This window comes from Cydia fagiglandana, chromosome 11 (assembly GCF_963556715.1).
Source record: "Cydia fagiglandana chromosome 11, ilCydFagi1.1, whole genome shotgun sequence".
Lineage (NCBI taxonomy): Eukaryota > Metazoa > Arthropoda > Insecta > Lepidoptera > Tortricidae > Cydia > Cydia fagiglandana.
Window position 1 is genome coordinate 1,781,377 of NC_085942.1, and position 26,912 is coordinate 1,808,288.

Genomic DNA, 26,912 nt, shown 5'->3' on the forward strand with positions numbered 1-26,912 from the left:
TTGATAGGAAGGCCAATGGATGCGAGACCGAGTCGAACGTGCTGGGGGCGGCGGGGAGCGCGCGCGGCGCCGGCAGGCGCGCCGGGCGCTGCGGGCGCCGCGCGCGGGGTGGAGGGAGGGGCATATATGTGTGAATAGCGCTCGCCTTGGTGTGTGCGGACGTGCTGGTTCAGGATGGCCTTCTGGCGGAAATGTTTGCCACATTCCCCGCACGTATATGGCTTCTCACCGGAATGGATGCGGAGGTGCTGGTTGAGGATGGCGCGCTGCCGGAAGGAGCGCGGGCAGTAGACGCAAGCGTAGGGCTTCTCGTTCGCGTGGATGCGGAGGTGCTGCGTGAGGTGCGACTGCTGGCGGAAGCGCTTGCCGCACTCGGGGCAGCCGTACGGCCGCGAGTCCGTGTGGATACGCTCGTGCTGCAGCAGCGTCGACTTCTGCTTGAAGTCTTTCCCGCAAGTCAAACATTTGAACAGCCTCAGTTCCGAATTAGGGTTGTGTTTGCGCGGCTTCGGCGGCTCCGGTTGCACTATGTCAGGTAAGTGGCGTAGTTCGGGAGCTCCGTATTGGTCGAGCGGGCCTTCTAGCGAGAGAACGCCTCCGTTTTGTTTTAGATAATGTAGCGGAAAGCCTCCGCCGCCTAGCATATGGCTGGCGGGTCTGGTTTCTTTGAAATACGGCGTGTACTGTTGGTTCAAGTCTGGCTGCGGTATGAAGCAGGGTCCGCGGTCGAGGTGGTCCTGCGTGGGTTGCGTTTGCGGTTGGTTTTGGAGCTGCTGTTCGACCTGCATGTGTTCAGGTGACGTTTGCTGTTGTTGGACTTGCTGTTGAGCTTGTTGCTGTGCGAGTTGCTGGGCGGCTTCTTCTGCGGATTGGTCGGGGGGCGGGGGTGCAGGAGGGTAGGGCGAGGGGGCGGGCGAGGCCAGCTGCGGCTCGGGCTGCGGCGAGGGCCCGCCCGGGCTCTGGTGCTGCATGGGCTGGTAGCCGCCGTCGAGAACCCCCCCTCCCCACTGCGTGCCCGGCGGAGCCCGCTCCACGCCATCTTTGTATAGGACGTATGGAGCTGTTGTGTCTGAAAATAAAAGAAAAAACCTGTTAACAACTAAGTAAAATAAACAGGAAAATTGTATCTGAGGATTACATCGGGTTAGCAAAGAGGATACTTTATAAAACAGGTGTATTGTTCACGTTATCCCCGTTTTCAAATATCCAACTTATATTACCTCCACGTGACCTAAATAGTATATCGGCTTTGTTTCCGTATTCAATATGGAATATGCTTTCGAAAACGTCTGGCACTGCGGGCGTGACATTTTATTAAATTCTTCGCCTGCAGTTATGCGCTACTGAAACACGCTATGTGATGCACGCTACCCGAAATTCACTCGATTTATTGCATTACTTTGCATTGTTGCAATTCTACTGATAACTTTTTCGGAGGTATATCTTCCTTGGTGGTTTAGTTTTGTTCTAGGCTTTGTTTTAACGCTGATAAGGTTTATATTGCCGTGAAAGAAGTTGCTTCGTACGTAGCGAAAGTAAAGGGTGGAATTGCTTTGCAAAAGTTTTTGGCTCGTGATAAGGCACGCTAGGTGACGTGTTGTATCCAAGAGCTTAATGCAGACGGTTCGTAGTTGCTTTATTGACTAGGCTTTGACGTGGCATGACTAGGGATTGAGTTATGGCGCTCGGTATGAATTATATCATCATTTTTAGCGAATGATTACAAAAGAGTACGACTTATTACTGGAAAGTAGAAGTAAATTCTAGAAATAAGTTTATGCGTGTTTTTACTGCAAGCAAATAAGACGGAAAGATGGTCAACTCAACACATTCAAGCTAAGTAACAATATATTTTCTTTTGTAACAAATAATTACAGCTTTGTGACTTTAACCACTCGTGTGCCTCGATTATTTCTTTCAAATATTGTCAGTGTACGCGGATGTAGCGTATAAAGCGCAAAATATAGCAGAGGTAGTGGCTCCAAGCCTCCTTGAGGCTCATTATCATAATGATTCTGGTTAGGAAAAAAATTATAAAAGAGGTTCAAATTTATGTACTTATATAATTGACCTAAATTGCGAATTAAAGGATTAAGATGTGGTTAAGATGGAATCCCTTCCTCCTGTTTGGCGAAAACGCATTAAAAAGACTGAAATAGAATTCAAATGACTTCGAAAGTCCGCTCAGTTTCTAATCGCCGAGTGAACACTACAAAAAGGCGGGAAACGTTTCCGGCAATAAGGAAATAAGAATGGCGGATAACGCAACCTAATGTTCTGGATACTCTTTATGATACTTGCGTGGCGAGTTAACATTTTTTCTTTGGAAATTTTGTGAAACTATTTTTTTTGAGTTTTTGTAAGAATACAGTACTTATGTGAGTTCCAGTGGTGGAGCGTCCATAGAACTCGATTCCCATCGGCTTGTCTGATATTCAAGCTGTTGGGCTATTTTCTTTAAACTTATGAAGAAAAGGAAGGGCAACTCGGCTACGGCTTGCCTACGAAAAATCTAGACGCGCCGCCACTGGTGTTCTACCGTAGCTCTACAAAATTTTTGAACGGATTTTGGTGAATGAGGCGTCTTTCGATTCTTTTTTAGGGTACCATAGGCAAAATTTGATACTCTTCTTTTTAGCTTTCCCTACCTACATATGCACTTGAATCCACATCAGTCACATCACATCAAATTGCTGCTGTTATCTTAACATCTCATACCGTGAAAAGCGGCCAATGCATTTAAAATGACCGTCAATTTACAATATCAAATAACTTAAGCAATAAAACCTAATTCGGAGCAACAAGTACATATATTTAAGCCCGTGTATTACATGATATACACGTGTCGCTCAAACGAATGAGTAATGGAAGTTTGCGGTCACATTCTCTTCGCGGTCAACGTTTTTGACAGCTAGATCAGATTCCCTCCAAAAAAAACAAACTTTCATATCCACTTCAGAATAATGCTCAAATTCGCTTGACTAGGTTCAAATTTGGAATGGACATAAGTTATGTCGTAACGTCGATGAATCGATGACCGTTGGACGTTGAAGACAAATTTTAAAAGTTTAAAAATATGGCGTTTTCTTACGTGTGATAGCGAACTGGTATTTTCAGTAAGATCACCAACTAGTTCAGACGATGTAGGAATAAATGTAAGGTTTATTCTTCCAATACAATTTAAAATGCAAGGCAGTTAATTCAAGTACACAAACTTTTTGTTAAAACTAAAGACGCTCTGCGAAACAGGTTTTACTCTATAATATGTCGTTAATAATGTTATTATTGTTGGTTATAAAATTAATCATCGTTGCCATCGAATAAAACAAAGGAGTTAAAGATTCTTTCTTCTGAATCGCATTGTTAAAAGCCCGATCTGTCTTCTGGCCACTAACGTACTTAGCCGATTAAAGATAAAATCGTGCTACTATACAAACTTATCGGGCACAATCTTAACCATATCTTTATTTCGGATCATTCCATCTCTATGGTACGCTCTAGTTTAAAATTGGAATGTGCTGGAACAAATTAAAATGACCGTTGGTGTTCAGTTGTTTTGATTTCAAATTAAAGACGTTGCTTTACTACAACGATGTTTTTTGCTAGTTCATTGTTTATGGTTTTTTCTCTCGGTCAGTCGTAGGTACAGTCAGATCCTAGTTCCGCTTCGTCTTAAAGACAAAATGAAAATTATATTTATCATAATACTCTTTTATTATGATACAATTTATAAAGTCGATTTGGTCTTCGTTTAACTTTCAATATAAGTATTCCTCGCCATGTAAATCGAACGAAAGCCTTACCATCAATTTTACAAACGCAAATCTTATAAGTAAAGTACTTTTCATACGTCATTCCGAGACAGAGATTTATGGTTGAATAACATCTGTTTATAATCGTTCGATGCGGAGGAAACGTCAGATCCCGTCACGTCTGGGCCGGTCTTTATTCTTCCGTTTCACCCGCTCGCTTATCCCAGAGGGAGAAAGACAGATTACGTTTCGATTTTCTTTTTTTTTAAGTTTATAATGACGTTTCTGTATCTGTGGGCTTTTTTATACGCCGGATGGCTCGGCATGTGGGGTGTCACTACGAATTAACTTTTTGTTTTAACCCTTTTAAATTATAGTGGGACGGGTGGAAACGTGTGCGTGGGTTTGTTTTCATATCGGAGTAGTTATTTAGTTATATTATAAGTAGGACCTAGATTAATCAATACCTAATGCAGTTAGTATTTAATTTTCTTATAACTTGTTATAACTTAACTCTATGATGCACTAAAGCGTTCATTGATTTTTGACATAGTTTTTGTGGTTGTTGTAGATTAGATTCATTTCGTTACTTATATTAAAAAATATGGGTTAAGAAAATGTTCAAACAACATTCTTCTACTGCTATTCAGATTGGAATCCTATTGGTTTCTCGCAACCGTTCTAGAAATTCCGAAACCAAAAACTGCGTCCTGGAGGCCTACCGCGAAAACCGATTTTCGCAAATTGCGAGCATCTTTCTCTTTTACTCCAATGATTAGAGTGACAGAGAAAGACGCCCGCAATTTGCGAAATTCGATTTTCGCTGTTATAGCCCTGATACAGCTAATTATTAGATCAGGAGAACTCAATGGCTATAATTTAAATGATGTCATAAAACCAATTCGAACCAAGAAAGTGATTTCTGTGAAATGGCTACTTTTGTGTAGATGCCACGGCTAAACTGACAAAATTAAAATAATGAGAAATGTCAAATTGTGTCCCAGGCTTTCATGACTTCCATTTAGGAAGCCATGTTTTTACAGCACTGTTACTTTCTTTTTAAGCAATAAGACTTATATTACAGCACGTGGTGGTGGGAATGCTCGTCCCGCGTGTTTCCACGCAGTATTTCCGACTAAAGGGTTAACATTTAATCACAGATTTACTTTCTAGACAGAGCATACAGAAAGTTTAGCAGGAGAGCGCGATTGTTCACTTGAGTCTACGTTATCGACTAGTAAACTACTCGTGTTACCTACATATAAAACATTAGCAGCTGCCTTTTGCTACGCCGCAAGAATTGGCGCAGGCACTAATTCTTACGAAAGCTTTCCCCCACCTTTCAACCCAGATAGTAAACTGGGCCTTATTGGTCCAGTTTCCTTACGATTTTTACCTGAAAGCAGGCGTGGCAAACTCCGCGATTTCGTCGCTTTGCTACAGGTAGCTAAAAGTACATCCGTTCGGCTCCAATTTTGGGGTTTGCCATAAGGCGCGCGTGGCACTGTCGCCACCTAGCGGCCATATCTGTGGTGATCGTAACAGACGCGTTTTGTTAGAGAGTGAGTCTTCTGTACCTTTTTTTTTTTTTTTTTTATTATGAATGGGCTTACTCATGGCCACAGACTAGCCGAGGCGTAGACGTGGCCTACGATGGAGCGAGCTCGCCCAGAAGGTGCCTGTTCACTCTTGATTTGAAGGTTGCCGGGTTATAAGAACACGGAAATATAGACGCCGGCAGGGAATTCCATTCCTTGGCAGTTCGCATAAGGAAAGTAGAAGCAAAGCGCTTCGTGCGAATTGGTGGAATATCTACCATGTAAGGATGGAAACCGGCCGTGCGTCTAAAAGTCCGATGGTAGAATGGGGACGGTGGTATAAGCTCGTGTAGCTCTTGGGCACACTCCCCGAAGTGCAGCCTGTAGAATACCGACAGGCTGGCGACTTTCCGCCGATGGGCCAAAGACTGAAGCTTAGCCGTTAGCTTCTTGTCGCCAATCATCCTCCTGGCTCTGCGCTCCACTGAGTCCAAAGCGGCGAGTTGGTATTTAGCTGAGCCATCCCACAGGTGGCTGCAATACTCCATACACGACCGGACTTGAGCTTTGTAAAGTGTTAGAAGCTGTCCAGGTGTGAAGTATCGCTTCACCTTATTTAGGACGCCCAGCTTTCTGGCCGCAGTTTGAGCTTTAGACTCAATGAAGCTGCCGAAGCTGAGGACTGAACTCAGCTCCATGCCGAGGAGTTCCAGACTGTCGGCAATAGGTACAGATGCACCCCGGAAAGAAGGAGTCAGGTCGAATGGACTCCGTTTTGCGGAAAATAGACACGTCTGCGTTTTGGAGGCATTGAACGTGACCAGATTGTCATCACCCCACTGGGAAACGAGACTAAGGGTCAAGTTCATTCGCTCAACCATGGCCTCTCTCTGTGAACGTATATCCTCCCTGCTGTCCCCTGCACTAGCCAAATATCTTTCAACAACCGTACTGTCATCTGCATAACCTACAATGCTGGGTTGCAGCATGTCGTTAATGTGGAGCAGGAAAAGGGTTGCGGAGAGAACAGACCCCTGAGGAACACCAGCGTCAATGGCCATGAGGTCCGAAGAGCAGCCATCAATAACTACTCTGATCGACCGTTCACTCAAGAAATCAGATAGCCAGCTACAAAAGTCAGCAGGGATGCCGTATGCAGGAAGCTTGCTAAGGAGACTTGTGTGCCAAACCCTGTCAAAGGCCTTCGAGATGTCCAGTGAAACAGCAAGCGCTTCACCGTTCCTCTCGATGGCCTCGCCGCAGCAGTGCGTGACATACGCTAAAAGATCCCCAGTAGACCGACCTCGGCGAAAGCCATACTGACGGTCACTGAGCAGATAATTTGCTTCGAGGTATGCCAGCAGCTTGCCGTTAAGTACCCTTTCCATGACTTTACAGAGCATGGAGGTAATGGCGATTGGTCGGTAATTGCAGGGATCAGCACGACTACCCTTCTTGGGTACTGGCTGCACGTTTGCAAGCTTCCAGGATTTCGGCACCGTTCTTGTTTGGATAGAGAGGCGGTACAGGCGTGTCAGTACAGGAGACAACTCAGGCGCACACTGCTTTAGTACACGTGCAGGTATACCGTCTGGTCCATTGGCCTTATTCACGTCAAGATTCTGCAGAGCTCGGCGTACCTCTTTTTGATGTATAGCAATTCTCTGCATAGAGGAACTGCATTGAGGTAGCGTAGGTGGAAGTTTTGAGCCTGCATCTAGACGTGAATTGCTCGCAAACAGAGAAGCAAACAAGTTAGCTTTCTCTGTCGCGGAGTGGGCCAGTGTCCCATCAGGTTTCTGCAGAGGTGGCAATGTGGGTCGGCAGAAGTTGGATTCGACCGCTTTCGACAGGGACCAGAACCGCTTGCTACCAGGAGGGTAGGAGGCGAGTTTGGCCCCTATTCGACTGACGTGGTCGAATCGAGCCTTTTGAAGCACCCGTTTGCAGGACTTGGCAGCTGAGTTAAAGGCTTTTTTCCTCGCGCGAACCCTCTGTGCTCCAGCTTTGGTATCGCGGGCTAATACCCAAGCCTGGTATGCAGACTGCTTAAGGGCCTCGGCTCTAGCACAGTCCGAATTGTACCATGCTCGGGTCTTGTGATCGAGCGATAGGTCGGAGAACGGAATGAAATATTCCATTCCCTGCCGAATCACATCAGCAACAGCCTCAGCAGAACAAGAGGGGTCACCCGAAGAAAAACAGACCTGCTGCCAGGGGAAAGACGCAAAGAAATGCCGCATCTCATCCCAGTCCGCTGACTCGTATCGCCATACTCTCCTCGTGCCCCTAGGGCAGAGATCAGGAGGAGAGTGGATCGACACGGATTTCACTAGACAGTGATCGGACGATCCTAGCGGAGCTGAGACCGAAACCGAGTGTCTGTCTGGATCAGTTGTCAGCAGAAGGTCAAGGCAATTGGGTGTATGGTCAGTAACATCCGGTATCCGCGTCGCAACATTTACCAGCTGGGTAAGGTACCTAGTACTATTATTTATTCTGTGCTGAAAGTGACTGAAATTTCGAGAAAATCATTGGTTTGAAATACGCACTCTTTATCGGTATCTAGGCGGAATGAATTATAGGATTTAAACATGGACCATTGTAGTATTAAATCGGGTAACATAATACAATCGATCGAGTAGAGCGGTCCGCTCCGTATAGTACCTAGTATTTCACATTTTGAAAGCGCCTATATAATGCTTACTAAATTTACTAATACATATGAGATATAAGCTGACAATGCTGACATCGCGGTCTATAGTTCGTTTTTTTTAGCATTAGAAATAAGGTAAACAATCTTGATGTGTCTTTTAATTGAAAAACACATTTTAAAAATAAGATACGGCAAATATGTAACATTTATGAATCTAATACGATCATTTATATTCTTCTGCTTTCATAAGTAATAGTTACTAATTTTTAAAAAGCGTTTTTGAATTAAAAGACATGTCAAAATCGTTTACCTTCTTCCAAGTTCTTTCTAATGCTAAAAAAATTAACTATAGGTACTAGATAATCTAGGTATGCTTCATAATGCGGTGTCTATCGGTTGCAGTCTGTGCATGTAATGTAAGTATGTAAATAGTTGGAGGGTGTAGAATGATGGATGCATGCAGTGATTAATTAAAATTAGGAGTTGATTAGGGCGAGTTTGGCCGGAGATATATCTTAGTAGAGGGTTGGTTTAAGACGTGGGTAAGATTGGAGGTGGATTGGATTAACTGTCAGTAAGTTCACACGTGTAGATAGAGTAACAAACATAATATCACACATGCTCACATTGCAATTTAATATGAGCAAAAAATTAAACTGTAGGCTGTACTCCTCATACTGACCAACATTTGTTCAGCGACTTTTGAAAATAACTTGTGGTTTGATTTTTAATACACTTTAAAGTTTATTCTAAGACGCAATGTTTTGCGAATTTTGTTATGTTTAAGGCGTGACAATAAGCAACGTCAATCACAATGATATGGCGTGGCGATGGCGTCAATTGAAGATAATATTTATTTTGTATGAAAAATAAAGAGTCAAAATGCTTCATAATTTTAAAAAGTTGTAGAACAAAAGTGTCCCCGTTTGAGGAGTATAATCTATGTTTTAATTATTTGCTCATGTTACAGGCTACACCCGGTATATTGTAAGATTCGTTAGTACCTATACCACATTAAAGTATTTGTACCGAGGTGTGCAATAAAGATTCTATCTATCTAATATTGCTAACCAATATAATTACATACATAACATACATACATACATCACTGGCTCAGTGACCCAAAGAGGATCTTGGCCTCTGACACAAGAGAGCGCCATTCTGCCCTATTCTGCGCCACTTCACGCCAGTTGGGTATTCCGAGGGCGGACAGGAATGTAGTTACATATACCTTACATATTATTGATAAGATCTAGATTACCATCTAGTTTATCAGATGTTCAACGGGCCAGAAAAAACATTTTGAAGTGGTTACAAGTATGCATATGTATGGACAAATATAACCTCACATTATAGACGGGTCTAACGTGAATTATATTCAATTACCCTGATTTACCGACGTTTCGACACAGGTTTCACTGGTCGTGGTCGCGGCTGACTGATTAAAATATTATGTATGGACAAAACGAGAGAATCTGTGTAAGTACAAGGTGCCTAAGCTACTCTTGAAGCTTAACATTTATGAGCTAAGTAAATACAGTGAAACCTGGATAAGTGAAACTTCAAGGGACGAGCAGATTTGTCTCACTTAAAGAGGTTTTTCACTTACACAGTCTCTCAGTTAGCCAGGTACAAATAAATTTCTGTCTCATTTATAGAGGTTCCTATTAATAGAGGTGAGAATAGAGGATATATCTCAGTTATAGAGGTGGTTAATAAGGTATTTTATAATTATCTTTAAATGTTGAGGTAAAATAATCCTTATCCCTAAATATTTTTTAAGTCTGTTTAAATATTTCTTTGAATTTATTTTGAATGATTTTCCAAATGATAGATTTTTTCAATTAAATTTGATACGGACTTCATTGTGTCTTAGAAATTTATTAAATGAAAATTTGTTTGTTCTTGTTACTTATCAAGATTTCAGCTTTCGTTTCGATAGTTTTAACTACATAAAGTAACTAAATGAAACTTGAAGTCGTTTAGACACAATTAAGCAAATGCGGAATTTGTGGATAGACTAAGAGTAAGTATGAATACGGAAATAGATCAATAAAGTCCATGTTATAGAGGTCATAGATTGACGTTATCTCAGATGTAATTCGTATAACATTCTAAAAAAACAATTAGGAAAATGTAATCTTATAAATATAGTCTCAGTAAAAGAGGTAAAATACACTCTCTGTCTCAATTATAGAGGTAAATGTGACTATAAAATCACAACAACTAATCTCAGTTATAGAGGTTCGTTTTATCTCACTAACAGAGTTAATTCAGTGCTAAACTGTTGGGACCGCACCATGAGTCCCAGCTATAGAGGTTTCTCACTTATCCAGGTCCCACTTAACCAGGTTTCACTGTATATAAATAAATCTAATAATGAAAACGGACGATTAAAGCAGTTCTACAGAAATGGCCATACAAATAGACCCGTTTTGAATGCTCTGCTGTACAAGGTCCACCTACAACGAGGGTATACAAGGCCTGACCTACGGCTGCGCCGGGCACAAGTGGTCGGGAGTGCGCGGGCGCCTCGAAACTGGTCCAGTCGGCCCGCCCCTTCCTGCGTCCCGCTACGGTCGGCAAAATAACACGTTTATAACTTGGCTTGTGCACAAATCGATTGGGGGGGGGGGGGGGGCGAAAAAATCACGACAGATCACGTTGGGGGACGGGGGGTATATTTTTCTATAGTGAACGAAACTAAGGAAAATACATACATGAGTAGATATTCACTCCGTTCTTACGAAATTTTGAGCGCGTGGCCTTGATCGATAGGATACAAAAAATAAAAAATATATACGTCGGGCTATGACCTCACGAAATATCACCAAGGGGACGGGGGGTCAAAAACGAAAACACCTTGCGCGATTTGTGCACAACCCCTTTACTAGCGACCCGCCCCAGCTTCGCACATAACCTAAACCTTCCTCAAGAATCACTCTATTGATAGGTGAAAACTTATCGCTAACATACATACACACAAACAGACAGACGATGCGGAGGACTTTGTTTTATAAGGTGTAGTGATTGTTCAGTCAGAATAATCACGAAGCCAAACAGAAACTGAAACTTGTCCAAACTAAAACAGAGATGCATCGCTCGAGCTTCGCACTCGCTTGGTCAATTCAATATTTTTTTAAACAAAAAGTATTATTATTAACTCAAGATATACTTAATAATGGACTAATTTAGCCCGCCTACCAGCTGAGAGAATGATTATATTGATAAGGGTTAATAAATTATATTTCTGCGCACCGTACCGGGTTCACGGATGGTCGCAGACGTCACCCGCTCGGCAGGCTCGCCGGATTAAACCCTAATGCTCCCGAAATCACCACCCATCACCCTTAACACACTCCAATAAGACATAAAATCAAATAAAAACAGTTTCAGCACCTGCAAAGTTAACTTGGCCATTGTTCAAGCGAGAATTGGTGTAAGAATTGAGATATAAGATAATCTTTATAAGTTCTTGTGGTTAGTTGAGGATTTCGGACAATTATTTTTGATTGCACCGATATAATGGGCCTATAAGTGTGCTGGGTGGTAACTGGTATGTCATTTTGATTGCTTAAATCGGTTGAAATACCTACACAAAAGTTTTTGTATGAACTTTCACATCTTCAGCGCTAATAACGATTAGGGCTTGGATTCCGGAATTTCGAAATTCCGGAATCTCGGACAAATTATCCGATCTATTATTCCGGAATTGAGACCAATGAGTATCGAAAATTCCGGAATTGGATTTAAGTACTTTTATTCGATTTTAGTACGTTTACCAAGAAACTACACTATTCTGGTGCCTATAACGATATGTGTTATTCAACTTATTTCAGTTACTTTGTGTCAGTGTTTTTGCGATAATAAAATTATTTCATATACATAGTAGTTGTTTTTAATATTATCCAACTTAGTTCTGCCCCAGACATAACATGCGACCATAAAACCTCATAAAAATACGTCTTACTTAAACTAAACATAATTTGTTTACACTTATTCGTACGGAAGCCGGTATTTTTTAAGCACGTTAAGCTATGACTAATGTTGTTTAGGCATATAAATATACATCAATACATATGTACCTATGTTAATAACTCTCGAGTATCGAACGGAGACATCTTGAGGCTACATACGGCCCAATTCGAATATTAAGATACGTCAATTAATAGATCTAGAAACGATATGGATTAGATATGTCAGTGTCAAATGTGACGTTTCTTCAAACAAAAACGTCACTTTTGACACTGGCACATCTAATCCATATCGTTTCTAGATCTATTAATTGATGTATCTTAAAGTTCGAATCGGGCAGCTATAAAGTGTTTCTGATCTAAACGAGTTTCATTAAATTTGACGACCGGTCTGGCCTAGTGGGTAGTGACCCTGCCTATGAAGCCGACGATGGTCCCGGGTTCGAATCCCGGTGAGGGCATTTATTTGTGTGATGAACACAGATATTTGTTCCTGAGTCATGGCTGTTTTCTATGCATTTAAGTATTTATATATTATATATATCGTTGTCTGAGTACCCACAACACAAGCCTTCTTGAGCTTACAGTGGGGCTTAGTCAATTTGTGTATAAATGTCCTATAATATTTATATTTATATATATTTACGAGTATATCGTCACCTAGTACCCATAGTACAAGCTTTGCTTAGTTTGGGGCTAGGTCGGTCTGTGTAAGATTGTAAAAATATTTATTTAGTAATTAATTTATTAAAGGCTTTTGTAACTTTACATACTATATAAATAACAGGACGCACCCCGAACTTCGAAAACATAATCTTGTTTCTCTATCACTCCTATAATGTAAGAGCATTAGAAGTGGAGACAGACGATCTTCTTCTCAATCGTGAACTTATAATGGAACTGCGATTGGAACAAACACTCGTTTTCATTGTCGATCGCAACACTGTAATAGCAACACATTAGATCTTATCTCTTTGGAATAAGATTCACGATTGGTCAGTTAATTGTGCCACTCGTTTTCATTGTCGATTGCAAAAGAAACACGCAATAGTGGACTTTACATACTTGCATTAAGGTCCACGCCTCCTGGCAACATTATAATGTAGTGAATCAGGTACTAAATACAGCGTCTAACACATTGTTCGGAGAACCGATTACTGTCTATTGGGTGATTTTAAGACGTGCTATTTGCTACTGTTGGTTTTATTGCCTTTAAGTGTTTTCGGAAATTTAATAGCTTGATTTATTTATATAATTATGTTATATAGATTATATTTGTAGGTAATAAGATTAAAATGCTCTACAATTTAGTTGATATGAATTGTATATTTAGTTGGAAAGTGTTCATTTTCTGAAATAAAAGCACTCGTCAACGTACAAATGTGTCACCAATAAATAACCTGAACATCGGGAAGAAAGAATCATATTTTAACGTCGTGTTAATTAAATTGTCGATGTCCCGTCGTAACGACGTTCTTTGTCCGCAAAAACACTGAATCACTCAAGGAAAAGACATGTGAATGAAAATTTTTAAAGACAAAAAACGTTCGTCGTTCCGAATTCGCGCGCTTTTCATCGCTCGCTTACTTCGGTGGCACGTCAAGTTGCCCCCGAGTCGACCGCCATGCGTGAATCGGAACGTAGCCACGCGAAAGTGACAGCTCCTTTTGGCGGGAACGCGATTCAGTATGTCTGGCATTGGGTTCTTTATCCGGCCGCCATCGGTACCGGTTGTACGCACGACACTCCGTCGCGACAATTTATTTCGGTACGGGGCAATGCACTGTACACGCAGCCAAGGGATCGCGGCGAATAAATGAGAGTAAACATGAAGGGAAAAATAAAACGTACAGTGACAAATCAAGGCTGTTAAATATAAGCTAAGCGAGCGAAGGGCTTGGCTAATGAACGCTGCTCAGCCCTTCAGTGTGCTTCAGCCTTTGCGGGAGTTGCGGGACTAACAGGTGTTTAAACATGAATGTTAACAGGTTCTTATTACCGCAGATTCAGGGTCTACTTTTGCTTAACTGCTTATGCAGTTGTTATGTGGAATGCAATAGGTTGAGCACGACTAGTGATATTATGAGTATGAGTTTAGAAAACTCTTTTTATTTATTTCTATTACCGCTTATAAGTTTTTCACATCATTATAATATCTTCCCCGTATTTAAGTAAGTGTAAAATGAGTGACAGGCATATTTTAATTATAGAATTTGATCTGATTTTGATATGGATCGGATCTGTCAAAAGTGACATTTCTTCAACCATAAACGTCAATTTTGACACTGACAGAACCGGTCATTATCTAATCCAGATCGAATTCATAACCTAGTAGTTAAAATTAGAATAAGTAGAGTTAAACCAATAACAGTCTGCAGCGATTTCGATAGCCCACGCAGTGCAAGTGTTATTTAAACGTCATAATATCATAGAAGATTGACGTTTAAAATAACACTTTGCAAATACTTACTCTAGATATCTAGAGTATACTTTTGTATCTATACAAAAGTATACAACTGGCAAAATATTTTACCGTAAAACTATCAATAATTTTTTTTCGTTAATAGACATAATTAATTATTACAGAAAATTATATAATCGTACATATATTGTATTATTAATTTATACAGAACATGATCTAGATTTCAAATTTTCAGCACGCCTGTAAATTACTGAAGTGGTTTTAGAAACAATGCAATTAATGCGATGTCCGCGCTTCGAGTGCAGACAACAGTATGAGCCCGATTCGGATTTTGAAATAGATAGAAATAGATACGATAACGATATGTTTAAGATCTAACCTGTCAAATTTGACATTTGCGCGATTCTGGGGATAGGTACTCTTGAACGATTTCCACAGGATATGACTTAGAGATGCAATTCACATCTAATAGATATCTTACTCTATCTAACGTAAAAGTGACATTGGTTGCTCGAATTGCGCTGTAAAAGAGTACTAGTTGATATCTTAACTATAACGTATCAAGAATGGATCTAGTACGTGTCGTCTCTTGTGAATATCTTGAAGTTCGAATACGGCAGTATGGCATTGAATGCGTTCAATAGGATTGTCCTCAAAATAACGTGACCTTTGAGATTTTGAAAGCAAAATGCAGTAATAAATATGTAAATGATTAATGATAGAGTGGTTTTTGTACTTGTTTGTACAGTCACCTGCAATAATATGTTACTCTTCGAAGTCCGCAAAAATATGTGACACGCTCTTATGGCTCTACAAATAAGATCGTGTCAGTTATTTTTGCGGCCTTCCTTATGTAACATATTATTGCAGGTGACTGTACATAGTGGTTTTTACTAAATAAGTTCTGTTAATGTTTGTGTTTTTGTCCCTCGCGCAATTTATTAGCATGCAGTTTTGATGAGGATGACATAAAGCGAAAAAAAAAACGTTAATTTCAAGTAACTACTTAAACGTTTATGTATCGTAAACATTAATTTGAAATATATTACACATCGATTTCATTGCAATTTAAGGAAATAGAATGGGCAAAATAGGACCTTCAAGGCCAAGAAAAAAAAAACTGAATGTCCCATTCAGACAATATTCGTAATTACATCGAAAACAACTCGACAGGTATGGTTAGTACCTACTTTTAAAACGTATTTGCTGAACACGGAAAAGCAATTAAATGGTTATGCTAAGTAATTGTGAATATCCCTTTCAAATAACAAATATACTCCGTTAAGCGGCACGCACTACGATCCGATAAATTGATACATTTTATTGTTGTGCCTGGAATCTTATTAAGATCTTATTGAAATATATTTGTGATAATACGTAATGTGGTACCAGTTTATATTAAGTAGCTATTGTAACTTACGAGTATAACATTTAAAACTTTCCTTTAAAAAAAACGGGTAGTTACCTACACAAATTTATTTTGCACTTTTGCTAGGACATACAGTTAATATCCGCATCCATATCTGCGTCAAAACCCCGATTTAACCCGATAAAATTATGTTTTAATACATTACCTATTATTTATTTCAACGTAAACTGTATTCTTAGCTATCTGTTTCTAGTTTTTGGCGTTTTATGAAACACAATAAAAATTGACAGGAACTTTATAATCACGCGATCACGCTATTCAGCAATTCGCATGAAAAGTTTACGTTACAGTGGTATTGCAAAAATCTCCAATACTTACAGCAACATTAAATTTTCAACTAGATATGGAAAGACAGTGAATAATAAGACTTAAAACTCATCAACACTAAGCACTTAAAATAATTTTATTCCAACAAAAATATAACGAAATTGTTTTGGCAAAATGATATAGTGGCAAAATATAAAAAGGCAATGCAATTTGCAATTAAAAATTAACAGCAATACATATTTTATTCTTTATACCGTATTTTTAAACCATAGAACTTTACTTTTTAGTCCGTGACCATAAACAACCTGTCAGCGTTTCGCGCCAAAATTTGACGTTACACAAATCCACAAAATGGCCGCTGTAATTAAAGGCTCGCAATAACTGTCCATAAAGCAAACGAAGCGCATTGGTGACGCGCCGCCGCGTTATTTCGGTCCACAACTCCCCTCGACAAATGCTAATGTCCTCTAGGACTCCAGCTTCGATGCTCTCACGTTTCCATTTTAGTGTTTGAACGACACAGGTGTCAAAGAATCTGTTTACCATAGAGTCTTGTTTTGTTTTTTTATTACGATCCAATTTGCGAAAGTGGCCAAAATCCTGGCAAGCTATAGCAGATCTTGTCAGTAGAAAAAGGCGGATAATTTGAAAAATGTAGGCGTGAAGGGATATCGTCTCATAGAAAATTTGAATTTCGCGCCTATTTCTACTGACAAGATTTGCTTGACCATCTATATTTTCGTCAGTAATAGAAACAGGCGGCAAACTTTAAAAAATTGGCACGAAGGGAAAATTTTTAGGTACTTTTTCTACTGAAAAGTGGGTTTGGACTCATTAGTACTTAATGGATAATTTGTTTTCAGTAAGTATTTGTGTACTAGTTTGTGAGTTATGACTTACGAGTGTGACTATTTTACGAGCTGTCGTGATAAGTGACCAGTGACATTAGGTTTACGACTAACTAATAAAGCGCTTATTTGAAATTGCCTTACGTTGTATTCACATTAATTGCTTCATGGAACTTGTAATGTGTAGTGCAACTGTGTTTTGGTAGAAATAAATGAAAATAAACGTATATCTCGTCTGGCAAGCCAATTTTGTCAGTAGAGAAGGCGGAAAATTTAAGAAATTAAGCGCGATCGAACTTGTCTACAAATTATATATTACCCGAATTATGATTTATTTCTTTAAATATTTATTGGACAAAAAAGTGTACAAATGGCGGATGCCAAAAGAAACTAGTCAACCATTGGGTCAAACGGAGACATAGATAAATGTTGGCGCAGGAGAGATTAATAACTTTTTCTATTGCAAAATTGATTTGCCCGTCTGATAGAATTGGAAATTTTACATGTATATGTATATTGTTTTATTTATACGTTTACATCATGTTGCTATGTGGAATTTCGTGCCGCTGCTTAACTAAAACATTTTTTGCTCTTGTGAGTCAGTGCGCGGAGTTCGGTCGAGATTCTCGGAAGGATAGATTCCGATGAAATCATCTCAGTGGTGAATAATTTATAATTATTTTAATTGTATTTTAAATTGGCGGTTTGACTTTTTCGGCAAGCCAATGAAAAGCACTAATTTAATTATGTATTATGTATAATATTTACATATATTTACAGAATTTATAACGTAACTGGCATATACTGTTGTACCTAGTTGTCACTGCTCATCATCATCATCTAATTTTGAAAGAAAATTATGAAACGCTTTCTTTTTTTTAATTTCAAAGTTTTTCACTAAAGTTATGTTATGACGACCGCCGATCAAAAACTATGACAACTTATCTTTTTAGCGCCATAAAAAAAGTCGTTGGTCTATGATCTTCGGTTATTATCTGTGAGAGGATGGGCGTTCCAAACTGAGCCTACTGAAGAGAGACAAGTTTATTTTAAGCTAATTACGAGACGCATCCGCGCTAAAATGCCATAAGTAATAATATCCCCTTTTTATTTAGGACCTTTTAAAATTAGTGACGAAGTGAACGCATTTCTCTGAAACATGAAGTGTTACACTGAATAGTTTGAATTCTTAACTTGGGTTCATCGAATCATGAAAGGCATTGAAAAGAATCTAATAGATGTAAGTGGTTTTCACAAAAGAAACAAGGCTGAATTTGGGTCACTTACTTTTCTTTAAATAAGCTGAAAGCTGAGGGAATGTAAAACTAAAAATTAGTAGGGAAAAGAAAAATTTGGGTCGCAGGCGTATACCTAATTCTGCGGTTATTAATGCAATCCATTTTAGTCGTAACTAGTCAAAAAATCATTACTTATTGCTCATATTCACTGAAACAAAACTATGTGTGTACGTAATAAATAAGAAATAAAAGACAAACAATCTTGTCGCAGGACATTATTAGCACAGATACCAAGAAAAGAATCGTCAATAATGATGAGTTGTTTTATGTTGATTCCTATATAGCTAATGGTAGACATACCATTAGTTAAGATAATAGTGCCCAACCGAAAATTCGGTTTCAGCAGCGGCAGATATCGGCATAAAAATCATATTTCGGCTGAAGGTCCTCTGTTTGTGACGAAACTAGAACACAACTGAAACTTTGGTTTCGGTAAAAAATCCGGTTTCCGTCGGTCATTAATATTTGATTACACTTTAAATAATCTATATGAACACAACTAGATTAGATTTGTTATCAAATTAATTTTCAGTGCCTAAGCATGCAGCCAATTAGTATTATGGCTATTATATTAAGAATATCTACGTTTGCATAAGCTATAAGCTCAAAAATCCTCTTGGCCTCGTTTTTTCAATCGGAAAGCTCATTCCTTCAGATAAGCTGCGAGAGCTTACCGGGCTTATCTTTTTTATGAACGGCATTTATATAAATAATATTATTTTCTTGTAATTTAATCGTAGCTACAAAAACATGGTAGAGTTGGAAAAAATATGCAAAGATTTTGATAGCACCACGCAGTGCAAGTGTTATTTTAAACGTCAAACTTCTATGAAGTAATGACGTTTCTTGGTCTAACTCTAGGAACTAGAAAACTAAGACTGTATTAGGTATTTATTTGTTTTTATTTCGCCTTCCGTGCGTAATAAATGTCATTAGAACAATCTATGGAAATAAAAAAAAATTGGTGAAGGAAAGTTGACCTCACATTTCTTTTTAGCGTCGTTTTCTAGTGACAATGGCTAAAGATAAACATTATATCTTCGCAATAATCATATTCATAATAATTAAAAAAAATGGTTTAAGGCCTCCACAGACGTTACCGATAGGAATTGCATGCATTTGATCGATGGATTCAATCCATTGCACTTACTTAGCCGACATGCAACATGTTGCAACCTGAGTGAAGCCTAGAATCTAGATCTCTTAGTATCTAGATCTACCTAAGTGCATAAAAACATTGTTAAAAATACCACCCCATACTTCAGCGCGCCATGTAATAATGCATCATTGAGACGAAAAAGTAAAAAATAAGCCGTCCCATAGACAGCGACACTCGACCACAGACAAGAGGCTCTATTTTTACCAGATTATGCACCAAGCACTCTTGCTTGGCTGACGGAGCGTGCCTTTGCCTACTATACAGGTTAAGAGTTTTTTAAAAAGGTTGGCAGGCCTGATTAAGCATACTAATTTATCTTGAAGTTTTTAAGCACGCTGCATAGGATACTTGGTTAATTTTTATGCGGCACGTCCGTGGATTCTTGCTTTTTTTAGCCGCCAGGTTGTCGCTCTACCGTCCAGTGCATGAGGATATGGGAGTAATTATAATCGATGGACCGAACACGGAGAGCCGGATTCGTGCGTATTTTTAATCTAAAGACGAGTGGGTTCACAGTGTTACAAATTAATTATTTAAGTCATAATTTAATTTTCATTGCATTTCATAATGAATGAATGAATGAAAATCTTTATTTCAGGCAACTAGTGGCCCATACATAAATACCTTAAAACTAGCATACATATTATAAAAATATATTTTAAAACTAAACACTACAAATCACATTATGGCTGCGATGCATTACGCAACCCCGCAGTATAATGTATAGCGTTAACTGGAAGGGATCCCATACAGGGATAAGTTCGCCTTTGTTGTATTTAATTCACTCTGTAACTGTGTTTTTTGTGTTTTTATTTCTATGTACATACAATAAAGTATATACATACATCTGGACTACCAGCATATATTGTAACGGTAGCATAAAAAACATGCGGCACGATTTTACTTTACTTTATGTCCTTGTGTTTTAAATAAGGATTAAAATCTGTTTGGTACAATTGTAATTTCAAAGTTTACTACAACATTAAGGCTACCATGGATCCTAGAATACGTAGATAAGTACATTAAAGAACAAACCAACGTACAAATGCCATATTTTAACATCAAACCCTACCCAACTAGCAAAATCACGCTAACAACAGTCTCTAGACTACAATTTTGTCGCTCTTATATTGATTTTATATCATCGTATAAGCCCGGGTTTGGGCACAAAGCATAAGCGTATTTATTTTAATATCGTTCTAATATCAGTCTAATTGAATGTTGTTTGCATTCACAGTAATCTTTTTCAAAACTATATTAAGCTGCTTTAGGCTAATATCGCTTTTACGTAAGTATCTTGTAAGCCTACATAGGCTTATATTGGTCGAACGTAAGTATCTTGTAAGCCTACATAGGCTTATATTGGTCGAACGTAAGTATCTTGTAAGCCTACATAGGCTTATATTGGTCGAACGTTAGAATCTTGTAAGCCTAAATAAGCTTATTTTGGTTTGAAACATTCTATTTGTGAAGTATAAATATACGGGTGAAATTAACTGCAACGTGACAAAAACATTTAGTGTAAGTGTTTATCAAACTTTTTATGAATTATGTTTAAATATAATAACGTGCTGTTTATCATCGTCTGTTTATGTTTCAGGGTAAGTATTCACATGGGAAAATATTATTTATTGTAAAGTAGACCCTGTTTTACACTTCAAACTTTATGCGCCTACTCAAATATGGTATTTGAATATTTTTATAATTATTTTATTTCTTTATTTTGTATTGATAGTCAGCCATTGATGTAGGTGCATTTTTCAAGCGCACTATTAGAGTATTTTAAGCATTCTGAATACAAATGATGTGGCCATGTTGAATTACTTATACTAACAATAGTGTTCCCAAAAACGATTTAAGATCAAACCATCTGATATTGATCTTCTCTATTGTGATATAAGTGTCTTGATCTTATATCACTCTAATATCTTACTAAAGTGCTGCTGTTGATCTTATTATAGCTTTAGTAAGATCAGAAAAGTACGTACTTACAGTGTTCTTATGCTATGTTAATATTAGTCTTACATTCTTACAATAGCATTTAGAAATCTAATATAAAATCAAATGAACTAAGAGAATGAGGATATAAGACCAGGTACTCTCAAGTTCAATGAGACTTCGTAAATGTTGTTGTAAGAGCAAGAGGCTTATAATAGTATTATGCTATGTTGATATTAGTCTTACATTCTTATAATAGCATTTAGAAAGTCTAATATAAGATCAAATGAACTAAGAGAATGTGGATATAAGACCACGTACTCTCAAGTTCAATGAGACTTCGTAAATGTTGTTGTAAGAGCAAGAGGCTTATAATAGTATTATGCTATGTTGATATTAGCCTTACATTCTTATAATAGCATTTATAAAGTCTAATATAAGATCAAATGAACTTAGAGAATGTGGATATAAGACCACGTACTCTCAAGTTCAATGAGACTTCGTAAATGTTATTGTAAGAGCGAGAGGCTCATAATAGTATTATGCCATGTTGATATTAGTCTTACATTCTTATAATAGCATTTCGAAAGTCTATTATAAGATCAAATGAACTTAGAGAATGTGGATATAAGACCAGGTACTCTCAAGTTCAATGAGACTTAGTAAATGTTATTGTAAGAGCGAGAGGCTTATAATGGTATTATAAAATGCTCTTATATACATATATAAGACTAGGTAATAAGACTAAACTTACTAAAGTGCGTATTAGCTTGTCTAAGACTAATATAAGAGCGATGACAAGTTCAAAACAAAAATAAGAGCGCTATAAGCTCACTACTCTTATAAAGTGCGCAATCTGAGACTTTTTTGCTAGTTGGGTAATCACTTACGTCCTTATAAATCTGTAGCCTCCTAAGGAAACAAATCAAATGCGACTCTATTCCAATTGAATATGATTTAAATTTCATCGAGCTGAATAAGTACTATAGGTAGGACCTTGGGCTTTAGGATAAATGGCAGTCACTTACGCCCTTCCTTTCATAAATCAATAAATAAGGCAGTTCGAAGGGTTCGCGTGCTTCGCTAACGACAAAAAAAAACAAAAAGTGCCAGGTCATTGCCCTGGTTATCGCACTGATTTGGTTAATGAGTTTACAATGGCGTGCAAGCTTGGTGATTAATTAGCGAGGTGATTAGCGATTTTAATGATTTTGTCGTGGGTTTGATTTGACAAATATTGTATCCGAAAATAACCTTATTGAAAAACGCTTAAATTAAAAACAAAAATACTTTAGACTTTAGAGTTTAGGGTTAGTTATACTAAGGCGCCCAGAAGGCTAGAAGGCTTTAGTGCAGCGGTGGGCAACCTTTTAGCAGCCAAGGGCCACAGTAGTTAACAAAGTTGACGCGGGCCGCACTTTGTTAATATGTGTGACTTTATCAGACAATGTCGTCTACAATATTACATACAGAATAGCCAGGGGTGCTCGCGGGCCGCAAGTGAGAGGTTCGCGGGCCGCCTGCTTTATTTAGTGTAAAGAAAGTGTTAGCAGATTCAACAACATACATTTCAAACGAGATTTTTTTTATGTTTTAGGAGACCAACAAGCAGACGAATCGCCTGATAGTAAGCATTTGCCGTCGCCCATGGACATATGCAACACCAGGAGGGTTCCAAACACGTTTCCGGCATCGAAGATGGGAGTACGCTATTAGATGTAAGATCATTTAGTCTCAAACGAAGAATTCATTAAAGTTAGTTTCAAATGTTCTAAATGTTCCTAAAGCATTGTTTTCATTGCTTTAGAAACAGAACATTTGACATTTCTGCTAGAAATATTAGAAGAAATTAAATTATATTCGTTAACATTTGTCGCATAAATACAAATTAGCACTGGCCACATACGCTTTTAAGGTGTTGAGGGGTAAGATACATAACCCCACAGTGCTGGGCTCACTGGGACTATTGGTGCCTCAAGGACCTCGACGGCGTGCGCCACGCCTGCTTGCTCGCCCTACCGCGCGTACCAACTTACTGGCCAATTCACCCACTGTCAGGGCGATATTAATATTAAATGAAGTATCTACTAAAGTAGACTTATTTAACTGCACCTTGACTGAGTTCACAGAAGCTACAAGCCGCCAACTATGTTATTTGTGATATTGTAAATTTTTTTATGTGTTGTTAAAAATTGTTTAGTTGTGTTTAGTTTTTTATAAATATGTAATATTTATTACGCGTTGGACTATATAGTCTGTAAGTGATATGTATTTTTTAAATAATAATAAATAATAAAAATAATAAATAATGTTTTCAAAGCATTAAGTAAAAGATTCTAACACTCCAACATCTTCCACGGAAAACCCAGGCAAATTGTGCTATAAATGAGTCTCACTGTACATACAGAATTTTCCGTACATTCTTAAACAACTCCACATTTAAATTGAAAACATCCTAGCTGAAAAGGAAAAATTCTTGTCAGAAAAAAACGGTGAAAACGAGTAAAAATGAACTTTAATGCGCAAAAAATAAGCGCCACGACAAGTGCACAAGGTCGGTCATAAAGTCTTGGGACAATTTTAATGAGGCGCCGTGTCAAAGGGAAAAGGACTTTAGCTATAACGACATAAAGGCGTGTGGGGCCGCTAATGAATAAGTTAGAGTTGCGGGGTGAATGGCCTCTGAAAGCGGTGTAGCCAGAAGTTTGAAACATACCAACACTTCCCGTAGTCTATGCTTTTGGATTTTGTATAAGTATCTGAAAATTCTTTTTAAGGTGCATCGAGGTAACCTCGAAAAAGGGGTAGGTAATTTTGAAAATGATTAATAGAAGACTAGTTATTAATATTTTGTAAAACTTTTAACTAAGAGTATATCGTAGTCAACCATAATATGGCTTTCCATCAGAGACGGGTTATTATGCTTCATCTGCAATAAGGGCCTTTTTTCAGAATCTATATTCGAATTCCAGATGGAAACGGCCTTATTGCACTTGAAGTATAAGGACCCTTCTATGCTGCAAAACATTTCATATCACATACCGTAAACTCCCAACTATAGTTCAAAAACATCGTACTATGGTCCAAAATGAACTAGTATATCTTTGTTCAGGTCTATTATTATTGAATTTTGTAGTTCTAATTATAAGGCCAAATATTTTTTATAAATGAAAAAAAAACAGACTTAGAGCATTGCTATTGGTACTTAATTGCATATTTAACTCGAGGACCATAGTTGTAGTATCTACTGACTATAGATCTATATTAAATCATCGCAACATTCAATGTACAATTCCATCACGAAAGCAAAATGACGTATGATGTTCAGCAAATAGTTAAACACACTTAAATAGCACATTACGGTCATTCTAATAATTGTCCTTTCTTAAACCAGTACAAGTATGGTCTAAGCCGTTGTAACAATTGTGTGTAAAGGCAGCTCAACATATACCGGTCTTTGAGATGTAAACGATAATAGCAGAGCTCGGTTGGAAACTTTCGGTTTCATTCGCAAGTTAGTCTAGGACTCTAGGTCACTTATTATATGGGCTAGCTTTATGTTAGGTTAGGTTAGGTTCTACAAGTTGTGACTTTAGAGTAGAGTTAACAGTATTACGCATATGCGGCCTGATTCGAAGTGTAAGATACGTTAACGTTAAAAATTTGCTAAAGATACGATATGAACCGAATATGGACTGGCATATCCGATCCATGTCGTATGTTTAGCAAATTTTTGACGTATTCTAAAGTTCGAATCAGCCCGATGGTCACAGTCGGTCACACGGAGGTAGGTACTTTACAATATGTGAATATGTATGTATTTGTAACTTCTTGGCGATGGACGCTTGTTCAGATAGAAGCTCTTTGACCGCTTAGATATAACATATAAAACTTTCGCGATTTGAATACATATTAAAATATTAATTTAATTTTATCGGGTCTATCACGAACTCATTTTGTTACCTTTATTTCCGACGTCATCCGTCGTCTATTCGTCGTTTATTCGTTGTCGTTTATTTTCGTCGTTGTCGTCCGGTCATTGTGTCACTCTTTGGGAGATGCCTATGTCCAGCAGTGGACGTCCTCTGGCTGATATGATGATGATGATTAACGACGTAACTAGACAGGTTGCACGATGCACCCGTCATGGTCGTAGATAACCCATAACGTTACTCGACATTATCAAAATAATTGAAGAATGTCCTTAAATTCGCACAAGTACCTACCCCTTAACCCCCAAATGTAATGACATCGTACAAACACTAGATAACCTAAAAATACAACCCTGACGTCGCTCGAATTACCTTTGTCCACCCGCCATTACAGCGGCCATTTTTCATTTTCAATTATGCCAAATGTACGGCGTAAATCATATAGGTACACGTAAATACGCAAAATGCATATACAGGGTGGCACCACCCCGCAGGGTGTGTTTAATTTGTAAACGGGAAACGGAAATATATACAACGCTTATCCAATATTGGGGATGCATGGCAATAAAAACATAATACGTTGAAAAGATTTTTATGCGATGGGATGAAATTTTTTTATGAAGTCGGGCTCTTTTATTGGACAGTATTGAATTTTTGATGGACGCGAGCCTGTGTGATGTATTTTGTAGTGGCCTGTCTGCCGTAGTGCGCAGTGGATTTAGTAATGTCATTATTTATAGTGGTTATGAGTTATGCATTCTGATGGAACTACTCATTTGTAGCATGGAAGTAAAAAATAGCATGCTCCTAAATATCGAAAATCCTATCCTAAATATCAAGGGGGAGGCCTATGTCAGCAGTGGACGCGTTATGGCTGAGATGATGATGATGATGCTGAAATATCGAAAATATAGAGAAAATAATCGACACGACCACGATTTGAAGATTTTACTATGGCTCCAGCATCCCGGGACGTTTAGCCAAGCTTTTGCAAGTAACCAAGACACTCGAATAGCTTTGTTCGCTAGTTATATTACGGATTGATTTAATTACGGATTGAACTTGTTTGTCATAGTTGTACAGTCGCCATCAGATGTATCGGAGCGGCCTAGGTGCTCACAAATATCTAAACACGCCTCTATTGCCAAGGCGCTAGAGTGCGTGTTCAGATATTGTGAACACCTTGGCCGCTCCAATATATCTGATGACGACTGTACTGAACTATAATAGTTGTGTGGTTTTACGGTGAAGTTTGTTATTTCCAAGGAGCTTCGACGTATCTTAATATATACGTTGGCATAAAGGTTAAAATTTGCATAGCTTTTTAAAGCATGGGTAGGAATTAAGACCAGGTAGCTCCTTTTAATATGGAAAGATAATTTGCGTTGTAAAAAATTTTCTGAGTCATATTTTTAGAATGAGATCATTATTACCAACTCCGTAATAGTTCATTAGCTTCGAATCGAACATAAATAACACTAGAGAATAATACTTTTGAGTCCATCTAAGCGAACTCTGCACCGAGTTTGACAAAACAAAGTGTGGACAAGTCATACCTACATCAGTATGGATATAATTGTCGTCCTTATCTACGTAACAGCGTGATAAAACGGTGTCCGTGACTCTCTATCCCAAAGTGTTAAAAAGTGACAGTTATTTTATCACTTGGATAAAGGTGGATATAGCCATCCATGATACG

General features: G+C 38.4%; 1 protein-coding gene across 1 annotated transcript in view; it reads right to left on the minus strand.

Moving 5' to 3' along the window:
- Positions 1 to 26,912, minus strand: part of LOC134668748 (zinc finger protein 3) — a 64,681-nt gene that overhangs the window by 4,055 nt on the left and 33,714 nt on the right. The window contains exon 2 of the mRNA XM_063526198.1: positions 230 to 1,069. Coding sequence (XP_063382268.1) covers positions 230 to 1,069 — 840 coding nt within the window. The remainder of the gene's footprint in view (positions 1 to 229; positions 1,070 to 26,912) is intronic.